Source organism: Solanum lycopersicum, chromosome 11 (genome assembly GCF_036512215.1).
Source record: "Solanum lycopersicum chromosome 11, SLM_r2.1".
Lineage (NCBI taxonomy): Eukaryota > Viridiplantae > Streptophyta > Magnoliopsida > Solanales > Solanaceae > Solanum > Solanum lycopersicum.
Genome location: NC_090810.1, coordinates 18,192,610 through 18,205,580, shown reverse-complemented (window position 1 = coordinate 18,205,580; position 12,971 = coordinate 18,192,610). Strand labels below are relative to the sequence as shown.

Genomic DNA, 12,971 nt, shown 5'->3' with positions numbered 1-12,971 from the left:
TGCTTACCACCCCGAGTAGTGATTGCCATACAGTGTGCATCATTTTTTGGATTTTGGACAGTGTTGCTTGGAAGAGTGCCCGGTTGCTGTGTGTTCACAGTCGCGGATGATTGGGCCACTTGCAACTCGATCTGCTTAATCGATATTGCATGTGTATCGACTTTTTGCCCAATACCCGCTAAATCACTCCTTAACTCTTTAATGTGCTCATCACTAGCATCGAACCTCATCATTATTTCGTGCAACATATCCTCAACTCGCACCATACTATCTCCACCATCCCTAGGAGCGACTTCACGATTTTGAGGATGGACATAGGGACCAAACCTATCATTTCTGTTACCATAGTTACCGCTGTTGAAGTTGTTATCGCGGTTGTAGTTTCCATCTCAGACATAATGACCCTCACGGTTATAGTTACCATAGATACGACCTTGGTTCTCTTGACCTTGGCGCCAATTATCCTGATTTGAGCCTTGGGCACTCGGTCGAAAACCCCCCGTCTGCTCATTTACTGCATAGGAATCCTCCGCATAATAGCATTTATCCTTAGGTGATGTTGGTTTAGACAAGTAGTTAACTGCATTTATCTTTTCTGCACCCCAGTGATATGTTTTAATACCAACCGAAGCTCAGTTCTCATCTTTGCCATCTCTTCACGAATCTCATTTGTGGCTGGTTTGTGAGTGGATTGCACTACTAAGGTGTTTCTCCCAGTGTCGGACTTCCTAGTACTCCAAGCTTTATTGTTCCGGGAGATTTTCTCTAACTTTTCAGCAATCTCAGCATAAGGAGACTCCCCATAAGAACCACCCGCTATAGTATCCAACACCGCTTTATTATTATCACCCTGTCCCCGATAGAAGTATTCCTTCAGTGACTCATCATCTATGCGGTGATTGAGTACGCTTCTCAAAAATGAGGTGAATCTATCCCAAGAACTACTAACTGACTCTCCTGGTAGTCTCTCTTTGTTGTTTAGTTTCTTGGAGACAAGGTAGTAGCGTGCTAAGAAAACGTCCCTAGTTAGTTCCAAGTGAAAATTGAGTTGTAAGGGAGCTCAGTGAACCATATAGCAGCCTCTCCCGTCAGTGAGAGAGGAAACACTCTTAGCCATATTACATCCATTTCCAAGTCAGGTCTCCCGACACAGCTTTTACACACTGCCCTAACCTTAGCTATATGGGCATGTGGATCCTCAGAAGGTAGCCCTGAAAACAAACCTCTGGCAGTGAGCATTTGCATCAGGCTACTAGTTACCACAAAGGTGTGGCCTGGTGGTAGAGGAGGCAAGACAAGTGGCCCATCGTAGTTTGCTATATTGTCATAGCCTCTGTAGTATTCTTGGGGTCGTGGAGCGGGATTTCGTCCCCTCTGTTGGTGTTCACCCGGAGCATCGGGTAACAACTGACTATCAACATCAATTGGAGCTGGAATTTTCTGATTTGGATCATCATCATTAATTCTCAAGTTTCGATTCATGTTGCGTAGTGTACGCTCTAATTCGTGATTGTAGGAAAACAAGGGTTCTCTTCCTCTCCGTGTATTTGGCATACAAGGAGGATGGTTCTGCAGGAATCAAAAACAATAAAACAGGGTAAAATCGAGAAAATATCAACTAAACTATAGTAATAAGTTTAAGTTAATCTAAAAGCTACTTTCCACGGCAGCGGCGCCAAAATTTGATACGCTCAAACTAACTTCTCAAATAAGAAGTAAAGTGGTCGTGCCAAGTAAATAACCCAACTAATGAGGTTGGGATCGTTCCCACGAGAAAAATAGTTTAGACTTAACTTCAATCTGTTATTACTATTGTTCAGTTAATTATTTCCTTGGAAAGCAAAAATGATAAAAGGGGGTCTTCTATTTCTAAATAAATGAAAATAACTAGTGAAATTAACGAAGACAACTAACAACTTCAAATGTTGGAGTTTAATCAATTAATAAAAGTAACTAGGATTTACGTGTTCCCCACAGGTTCATAACTTGATAATTCTAACTATAACAATTTTTTCCTAGTATCTTGCATGCAAAGTGATAAGTTATATATTTCTAAATCCATGGTCCGGCATCTAGAAAATTTCACTCTGCACCTTGGTCCGGCTACGTGTGTTGCTATGCTAACCCTAATCTTTACCTCATATTAAGCATCGTATTCGATATTTGACTAAGTTATTACCTCGTACCAATCAATACTAGCCTATTAGATAGTATGCACTAAATCTATGTTGATAATTCTTTTCCTATTATCTACCTCCTTGGACCGGCAAGTAGCATTAAGGCAAATTCTAACGTTGGCCATCCGTTAAAAAGACTTCTAAGAGAAAGAAATATCAATACATGCAAGACACTATTCTAGAATTGTTATTTTAGTTAGATTTTACCTCATTATTCGCCTATGGTTCCCACAGCCCTAGTTATGGAGTTTAGTTACCCATAGTGATAATCAAAATATTCAAATATAATATATAAAAATTCATGTACTTACTTCAATGAGAAAGAGTAAAATCCGAAAGTTCTCTTTATTAATCAACAAAAATCACAAACAATCAATTACTGAAATTAATTAAAGAACAAAGATTCTCCAAAAGTGTAACAATAATCCTCAAGTCTAATCCATAAAAGAAGATAAAAAATAAAGAGTCTAGCAAAGAGTCTAAAAATAATCAAGGGTCTAATTAGATATAAAAAAGGACTCTATTTATAAAATAAATTAAAAACCTAATTAAATAAGGACTCTATTTGCTGGAAATCTGTCAAAACGTAGATGGATCGACGGATCTCACGACGGATCGTCCTGGTCAGGGTGGACCGTCATGGACTCCATCGTCCTATACTTGTGCAATTTCTTCTGCTGCTCTCTTCATTAACCTGGACGGCAGGTATGATGGATCGTCACAGGCACAACGGTCTGTCAAGGGTCTCCGTTGCAAAACACTTGAACTCTTGGAATTTGGGTACTGGACTACTTCTCTGATCTTCATGAAGAACCTGCAGGACGGACCGTTATGGCTACGACGGTCCTTCATGCACTCCGTAACCCCACACTTGGTCAGACTTCCCCATCTTCCTTCAACAGCTACACTACGATGCCACCTATGGACCGTCACGGGCACCATGAACCGTCACAAGCTCCATAGGTGGTACTTTTCTGTATTTCTAGCTCAAAAACCTCCGCATTCATCTTTTAGACAGATTTCCTGCAAATAAGAGAAACTTACATAAAATTTAGTACAAAAAGGCTTTTGGACCCACTAAACTTAAGGAAAAATCATTAAAAATACCATGAAACCACGGTATATCAGGTGTGCGATAGGTTGACTCTACTAGTAGGGGTGTTTCAGTTCATCCTAGTTTTGAATCATCCTTGGTAGTTGAAGTCAAGAAGGGTCAGCATATCGATCTTGTGTTGATGGAGCTGAAGGATTCAGTGTTGATAAAGATGAATGAGTCTTTTGCTTTGGGAGGTGATGGCATACTTAGGTATGAGGACAGGCTGTGTGTACTAGATGTGGATGATTTGTGGACCAGGATTGTGGCAGAGGACCATGGTTCCAGATATTCCATACATCCAGGTTCCACCAAGATGTATCATGATCTTAAGCAGACCTATTGGTGGGATGGCATGAAGAAGGACATCGCAGAGTTTGTAGCCAACTGTCCTAATTGTGAGCTGGTAAAGGCAGAGCATCTTAAGCCTGGCGGTCTGACTCAAATTATTGAGGATCCGACTTGGAAATGGGAGGCCATTAATATGGACTTCGTAGTTGGTCTTCCGAGGACTATGAGGCAACATGACTCCATATGGGTTATTGTGGATAGATTGACTAAGTCTGCTCACTTTATCATTGTGAAGTCTACCTATAGAGCCGAGGATTATGCGAGACTTTATATTGATAAGATTGTGAGGTGGCATGGCATTCCTTTATCTATCATTTCAGATAGAGGAGCTCAGTTTACTTCACATTTCTAGAGATCTTTTCAGAAAAGCTTGGGCACGCAGGTATAATACCGCCTTTCATCCTCAGACTGATGGTAGGCAGAGCGCACCATTCAGACATTGGAAGACATGTTAAGGGCATGTGTGATTGACTTCAGAGGTAGCTGGGATGACCTTCTACCTTTGATAGAGTTCTCGTATCATAACAACTATAACTCCTGCATTGGGATGGCACGATTTGAGGCGCTCTATGGTAGGAGTTGTACATATCCAGTTGGGTGGTTCAAGGTTGGAGAGTCATCTATTTTGGGTCCAAAGGTCATTCATGAGGCCTTAGAGAAGGTCATAGTGATTAGGGACAGGTTGGCTACTACTTACAACTGACAGAAGTCATATGCAAACAACAGAAAGCGGCCCTTAGAGTTTGATGTTGGTGACCAGGTTTACTTGAAGATATCACCTATGAAAGGGGTGATGAGATTTGGTAGAAAAGGGAAGCTAAGTCCAAGGTATGTTGGGCTATATGAGATCCTAAAACGTGTGGGTGAGGTGGAATATGAGTTAGCATTTCCTGCAGAGCTAGCTTCTGTTCATCCACTCTTTCATATCTCGATGTTGAAGAAGTGCCTAGGTGATCCAGCATCGATTCTACCTGTTAAAGGTTTGGGGGTTGATGAAGACTTGTCTTATGAGGAGGTACATGTTGAGATCTTTGACAGATAGGTCAAGCGGCTAAGGAACAAGAAGATTGCCATAGTGAAGGTATTGTGGAGAAATCATCTTGTTGAGGGTGCTACATGGGAGGCTGAAGCCGATATGAAATGCCGCTACCCTCATCTTTTCAGCTCTTGAGGTTAGACTTCCTACTCTTAAGTCTATGTTTTCTCATCTCTCCGTATTTTGTTGCTATTACTTGACTGTGCATAGTGATTATGTTATGATCTGACTGGCACTACGATATGTAGTGGTAGTATCATTCGGGGACGAATGTTTCTAGGGGGGGGGGATAATGTAACAACCCTAAAAATGAATAAGTTAAGAAATCATAATGTGTCAAGAATGCTTGCGATTAGACCAAGGTTCACACAGATTGATACGCACAGAACCAGACCTCAAAACCCTTACTACAGCCAAGACAACTAACTTGGGAAGTTAGTTGATCTTGGAAAGATTGGAGCCAACCATATAGGACCTCTCAAAAACAAAGATTTAATCGAAGGAGTCCTTAGCGGACTTAAAAAGGGGAAATCCTAAGTTTTGAGGGTCCAGGGCTAAAATGGTCTTTTCCAGGACAAGGGTAATATCGTAATTACCCTAAGGAATTAATTAATTAATTCAATTAAAGAACCAGTTTGGGTTGGGTCGACCTGAAATGACCCATTTTTGCAAAAGAGTGTCACCCGAGTTCGAGCCCCAATGGAAGCAACAAATTTGTGATTTATTTATTATTTAAAATCTGATTTTTTCAGGGAAAATTGGTCCTTCCACGTATAATTAATTAAATCAGATTTTAAGTATTAAGGAGAGTCCTAAATTGATTAAGTCATTATCTAAGCCTAAACAACTTCACACGTTTCACTCTCTCACATCTATCACATCCTTACGTTCAAACTCTATTGTTTTCTCTCTGCCAATCAACGTGAAGAACATAAAATATTACAAAGGTTCTTCACACTTGAAGAACTCACGAAAAAATCTAAGAAAGCAAGCTAATCACAAACGTTAAGGCAAAAGGGATTTCTGTCGAGTTGGTGGTTGAACTTTAGGTGAGTTGGATGTGGTTTTGGAGAAAGGTTTGGGAATCAAATTTAACGTTTGAACATCAATTAAGGTATGGGTTTCTTCTCTCTTGGTCCCTTTCCCAAGAGACCCCTTAAGGTTCAAGATATTCATTTCGAAAACTAGGGTTGTTCCCCATTGCATGTCCCTGTCACTAGCTCCGATTGAATTATAGGTTGGGTATGTTTGCTGGTACAAAGTAGGGATGAAATGTGTTTTCGTGATGTTTAGGTTTAAGTATGCATGTTCTGAATTATGTGAATATTGAATATGTTGTCCAAAAACATGTGAAAAAGTGATATGTGTGTGCAACGTGTGCCAGTGAACTTAGTCACTGTTGTAGGTGTGAAATGGCATGTTTAATCCTTGTATTTTATGTGCAAAAGTTATACACAATGTGATGTTCATTGTAATGAATCGTGGCTGATTAAATAACAATCTTTTAGCCAAACAAACCTATGAAATATGCGCCTAAAAATGTGGTAAAATGGTCTACGAATTTCCATAGGAGTTCAAGTGAAAACATTGATAAAAATGAATTGTAAAATAACCAAAATTTCCAGCAACAATGCAATGTTAATTAAGACTAAAATTTGATAAAGGAATGTGGAAATTTAATAAATTTTAAAGGGGTGAGGCCCCCAGGATTCGAACATGTGACCTCACCCGTGTGGCTACTGTAATTCGCGAAAAGAAGAAATGAAAAAGTGGGCTGGGGGATTCGAAATCGAGTTACTGGAACAGAAAGGAGAGAATAATTAATTAAATAAATAAATGGGAGGCGTGGGAATCGAACCCACGACCGCCAGGCTGCGAAATGAGAGAAGAAAAAAAAGATGTGAGGCGTGGGAATCGAACCCACGACCTCAAGGATGGAAAGGAGAGGAGCGAAATAATTATTAAAATAAAGTGAGGCTGTGGGGAATCGATCCCACAACCTCACTGCCAAAACACCTAGTTAAGAAAACTTTAATTAAAAATAAAAGTAAGGAGGCTGTGGGTGTTTGAACCCACAACCTCACAGTCTTAGCGAATTTAAAATTTAAATAAGGAGGTTGTGGGAATTCGAACCTACAACCTCCAAATTCCTAGAAAATATAATGAATAAAATAAAAGAGGCTGTGGGGGGTTGATGCCACAACCTCTTGATTTAGGCGAAATGGGACTATAGTATTTCAATGAAAAATAAAAAGGGGTTCTAGGGGTTCGTACCGACAATCCTTCGGCCAAATTAAAAGGAAAACCAAGTAGAAAACTAAAGATACAATGTTAATGTTGGGGTTCCATATAGAGTCCTATTGTCATGGAGATTAAAAATAAAATCAATGAAAAATGTAAATGTTATCCAAGTAATTCGAACATGGGTTTCTTTGCCAAAGTTCTGTATTGATACGTAAGTCATACGTGAATTAAATATACAAGAATAATTCCACCTACTTAGATCGAAATCAAGATCTTGGCATATATACATGATACATAAGTCTTGTATTACATAATCTTAGGAAGATATGAGTCACTTAACGAACTATGCATGAAGCCTCATGGCTTGTGTGTATACACTCATGAGTCTAGCTTACGTTAAAAAGAAGTGAACATAAGATGTATGTTTTTAATGAAATGGTGAAACCCTAAAAGGGTTAAGTACCAGTGTAAGATACGCTGAATGGCCAAGTGTGTTGGCATGTGACGAAATGAACAATGAAATGATGAAATGAACAATGAAGTGATGAAACCGTAGAAGGGTTAAGTAAGAGTGTGAAACACACTAAATGGTCAAGTCCATTGGCATATGATGAAGTGAACATTCACGTAAAAAAAAGGGGGTGAGTAATTATGAAGAGAAAATGTGCTAATGTTAATTAATGTGGTGACAGCATGATATGAGGCTAATGTAAAAGATGGGAGAAATCCCAAATGAGCCTAAGTAAATGTAACCAAAACGTACTCACCTATGAGAGTGTATAGTTAATAATTAGACCGGTCTCTATAAACACTCTAATAGAATTATTGAGATTAACACACTTAATACTAATGATGAGATGATAAATCATCTATTAAGATATGATGTCCTCATACTAGAAGCCAGTTTCTGTGACATATGAGTTGAATGAAATGAAACTTTATAGTGAGCACCGATAGACTAGCTATGAGCGGTGATGCCTTCTTTCGTTAAGGGCGGAGGTTCACGTAACTCTCATGAGATGAGATTGTCTGGCATACCAGGTGTGGGTCTCCTTATATCTTCTAGTATTCAAACCTATACTTCCAATATAGGGATCTAGCGGGGTTCAATTCCGATGTACGCTAGCACGTTTTGGGTACTTTGGCCAGTGATTCCACCTATTTTCAGTGTGGGGCGACACTGGATTTCATTATGCTCACATGATCAATGTCGGTTAAAGTTAAAGTTCACAAAGAATGAAAGAGGCCAACCTTAAATGATGCACATAATGAAATGAACGATACGAAAGGTGTAAGGATAGGATAACCAAGAGGTGAGCTAGACTTAAGTAATGACACTAGGTTATTACTTATTATTGCACAACAAACCCGATGAGATTCTTAAATTACATCCTAGGTATGACTTGTGATTGAACTAGTATATGAAAGAATGAAAAATGAAGTACGTATAAATGAATGAAGCAGACTCTCTGTTTGCTAAAGAAGACTCCCTAGTTGAGGTCCGATATTTTGAACCCTCATTTTGGGAAGTCCTAACGTCAAGTCAATGATCCCAAGGTCTCATGGCATATGAAAGAATGATATGAATTACGTGATATGATATATGAAATATGATATGTGCTTTTTGCAAAATGATAACTTTGATGATGGATGTTACACTTCAAATCCAAATTTGGTAGGTCCATTGACTTTCCTTATCAAAATTTTGCAAGTCCACTGATCTGATTTTCCATAATCATGTTGTTAGGAAAGAGCATTTCTTTCTCATGCATGTCCTTTGTGTGTGCTTGCGTATACCCATACTTAGTACAAGTGTGTACTAACCCTATACAATCCTACTATTTTAGGTGTAGGCACAGGTGGACGCTAGTGCTACAGGATCGACGCAAAAGATATCTGGACATCCAACATTCATCTGGACTTTGTAATTCCTCATGCTTTCGAGGTTGTTGTTGTTCTATAAACTAGATTAGTTTTAGAGTTGAGCTAGTGGAGAATGTTCCACTAGGGTTTCTTTCCTGTTTTGTTCAGACTTTGTACTGGTGTCATTTTGGCAATTTATATACTTAATAAAGAAATAAACTATTTCTTTCATTTGATTATCTCTTAATGTTAAGATGGTTGATGGTGAAAAATTGTGACTGTAGTGGAATGCTTAGTAATCATGTTTTGAAGCAAAAAGTTTCAAATTTTCCACTAAAATTAACCTAGATGAAGTAAGAATGGCGTAAGTAGGCTTGTCTGAGACCTCTGAGAGGTCAACGACCCTGGTTTTGTCTGGGGTCTACACTCCGGTCCTGACATCCAATCCCCTCACCGAAAACAATGTGTCTCGAGAATGCCACAAACTTAAGCCAAACCTCATCCTTGGAGAACTTGGCATATCGCTTTATCTTTCAAGGTCTGAAGAAATATCCTGAGGTGAATAGAGTGATATTCTTTATTCCTTGAATAAATCAGAATGTCATCAATGAAGTCGATGACAAACAGATCTAAATAAGGTTTGAAGACTCTTTTCATAAGATCCCTGAATGCTGCAGGTGCATTTCTCAAACAAAAAGATATGACCAACACTCATAATGTCCATATCTTGTTCTAAAAGAAGTCTTTGGAATATCACATTTCCTAACTTTTAACTGATGATAGCCTGATCTGAGATCAATTTTCGAGAAGCAAGAAGCACCTTGAAGCTAGTCGAGAAGATCATCTATCCTTGGAAAATAATATTTATTCTTGATGGTCACCTTATTTAATTGGCGGTAGTCTATACACATCCTAAGGGAACCATTTTTCTTCCTCACAAACAAGACCAGAGCTCTCTAAGGTGAGACACTTGGTTAAATAAAACCTCTATCGGCCAGATTTTTCAACTACTCTTTCATCTCTTTTAAATCTATTGGTGCCATTCTGTATGAAGGAATAGATACAGAACGAGTATCTGGAATGATGTATATGCCAAAGTCTATTTCCCTCATAGGAGGAACTCCGGGAAGATTATCAAGAAAACTTTTTGGAACTCTTTTACTATAGGAACTGACTGAAGGGAAGGTACATCAACACTTGACTCATTAACTCGAACTAAGTGATAGATACACCCCTTTAAAACTAACTTCCTCACCTTAAGGGACAGAATAAAACGACCCTTAGGCACTACTGAACAACTAGTTCACTCTATAACTGGCTCATTAGGAACTTGAAACTTGATCACGCGAGTTTCTCAATCTATTGATACATAACATGCATGGAGCCAGTCCATACCTAGAATGACAATAAAATTTACCATATCCAACTCTATTAAATCAACCATGGTACTCTTGTGACTGACGAAAAAAGGACAAATCACACCAGTGACAACATCTGGTGAATTCTCCTACTCTTGGCAATTATTGAGAGTGTACAAACGATTTGTTCCTCCGCCAGCACAAGAATTAGCACCCCTAGGTCCAGCCCTATTGGTGGAGCAGCTGATGAAAACTGAGCTCTATTTCTCCCATTAGTACCACCTTGTTTTCTCTTTGGACATTACGTCATGAAATACCTAGTCTGAACGTACTTGAAACAACCGGCAGAGCCTTCATGATAAATACTATAGTGATTTCTACCACACTTGGCTCAGGTAGGAGGCTTACTACCTCCCTGCCACACTACCCTGTAAGCGTTAGGTTTAACTTTAGAATTTTGCCCATAATGATCACCCTTGTTCTTAGGTGTAGGTGCACTAATAGCTGATAGAGAATGACCCTTCTGTTTCAGTTGGAAGGATGACCTGTTGGCATCACTCTTCTGCTGCCCGGACTCATTCCCTGTCTTACCACTCTTGCTCTTAAACTCCTCTCTATCCCTAAGCTTTCTTACTTTACTTGCTGCACAAGATCATTAACCTTGAAATGTCCATGTCCCCAATCAGCATGGCAGCTCTTCATTCTCTGCTTGATGCCCGACCCAAGACAGCAACAAACAAGCTCATTCGACTTCTCATATCTTTAACCATTTCAAGATAATATCAAGACAGTAAGGTGAACTTCAACCCATATTCCTGAACACATCAAGGAGTCCTGTTTCGAAGTGAAGAACTCCCAAACCTTTTGTTCCTTTAGTTTCTGGGGACAGAAACGCCTCAAGAAAGATTCTTCAAAACAAGCCCAGCTGGGAGGTGTTGCATCCTCCCCTCTTCCCTCCTTCCACTGATTGAACTAAATACTAGCCACATTCTTGAGTTGATATGCAGCAAGTTCAACCCTTTCAGTATCAACCACATGCATCACGCCAAACACCTTTTTCAAATCTTCCACTAAGTTTTCCAGATCCTCAGTGGTGCTTGATCCAGAGAAGCTGGGAGGATTCATCCTCAAGAATTCCCGAATACTTGAAGTTTCATCCCCTTCTTGTCAAGCTCCTATTTGTTGCCTGACTTGGTTGGTCACAGCTAGACTGAACATTCGGATACTCATGGAACTCAAAATTGGTAACCTCTCCTTGAGGTTGCACTTCAAAAGCATTGGATAACTCTTGTTCCTCAAATTCAACATTTCTTCTAGCTTGATGACCTCTTGCTGCTCTTTGCATAGGCATGGTTATCTGAAACACGCACAAGAAAAAATTAGAGAGAGAGACTTTTAGAGATAAATTCTAACTCACGAAAAGGAATCTAAAAGAAGTGAGAAATTCCTAAATGTTGTATCCTCTTAATCATAGATGTGGTGCACTTCAAACTGATGAGTAAGACTCTACAAACATGATTTCATAGACTCCTTATGACTCTTGACATTTGTGCACTGATACTAAGTTTGTCACTCCTCGAGTCTATACTCTGGACGTGGCTGGCACCCAATGACCAATTCTTGCCTTGATCATACCCTTGGTCTGGCTTACTTAAATTAGCGAAAGACTTATCATAAGATATAATCTCAACAAATAACTTTAAAGAACGTAATAAGCCAAAGTGGCAACCCAAGTCTTAGTCAAATCCAAGTGAAGAAAATAATTAAGAAAATATCATGCGTCTATGAAGCCTCTAATATAAAGATGGATGTTGGACAGGACCCCTAATCATCATAATAGTTGAATAGTAAATAAATAGCTAAAACTAAAGATGTCCTCCAGAATGAAGGAACGCTCACCAACTGACTCTAAGTTGCTGACTAGATCAACGTGCACCAAATCTTGATCCTAGTTACCGGCATCTCTTTCATAATATGATGCCGGCCAACAGGCATCAGTACATTGAATGCACGAGTATGCGAGTTGGAAAACTAAAACAACACTTAAGCTGTAAAAGTAGTAAGAAAGAACACTTACCTTGGCTTTGTTCAACTCATGATTAACTACTCATTTCAGTATAATGCAATTTAAAAGTCACACAATATAAAGAAAAACTGGTTGAAAACATGTTGTGAACTCTGAATGTATATATGGATACAATAAATATCTAAAATATATGTAAAAATACAAATAAATGATATGTATGAAAATACAATAAATTTTGTGGGATCTTCTTTAATCGACAACTATCACTAAAGAGCCATAGTGATGATTCAACGTTACTCGGCCTACGTTGCCCGACTATCCTAACCTTGCCAGGGTACAGGACCTCAACTACCTAATAGATCCATTAGTGTAATGTTAAAAGGAATCATCTAAACACATGATATCTACATGGCTTTCATGGGGACTTGAGTTAATATGAAACTCGCATCCCCACATCGATGCTCAATACTAGTCCCAAAATATACCGGATCTTATGTTTTTAAAATATATTGATTATGTGGTTTGAGATTAATGCTCAAAACTTAGCTTTAAAAGCTCTCTCGTAAGTCATAGTTTTCCTGCTTGATTCATTTTATAATGTTATTACTTCTGTATGAAAACTACCCTGAAGACTCTTAACTTGTCTAAGTGTAAAACAATTTGTAAATCTTAGGGATTACTTAGTGCCCTTATAACTTGAGACCGAACTCAACTCTTTAGTCTTGCTTAACTTGTAACTTGTGTATTAAAGAAAGTTTAAAATGTTTGTTAAAGACTCTTGGAAACTTTAGGAAGTCACTTTTACTTACTTCTTAACCTTTAG

General features: G+C 38.8%; 1 protein-coding gene across 1 annotated transcript; it reads left to right on the top strand.

The window, feature by feature from the left end:
* The first annotated feature begins 4,069 nt into the window (after nucleotides 1–4,069).
* On the top strand, nucleotides 4,070–4,663 carry LOC138339290 (uncharacterized). Its single transcript, XM_069290881.1, has 2 exons — nucleotides 4,070–4,302; nucleotides 4,348–4,663. The coding sequence occupies exons 1-2, from the start codon at nucleotides 4,070–4,072 to the stop codon at nucleotides 4,661–4,663; spliced, it is 549 nt and encodes a 182-aa protein (XP_069146982.1).
* Nucleotides 4,664–12,971: the final 8,308 nt, after the last annotated feature.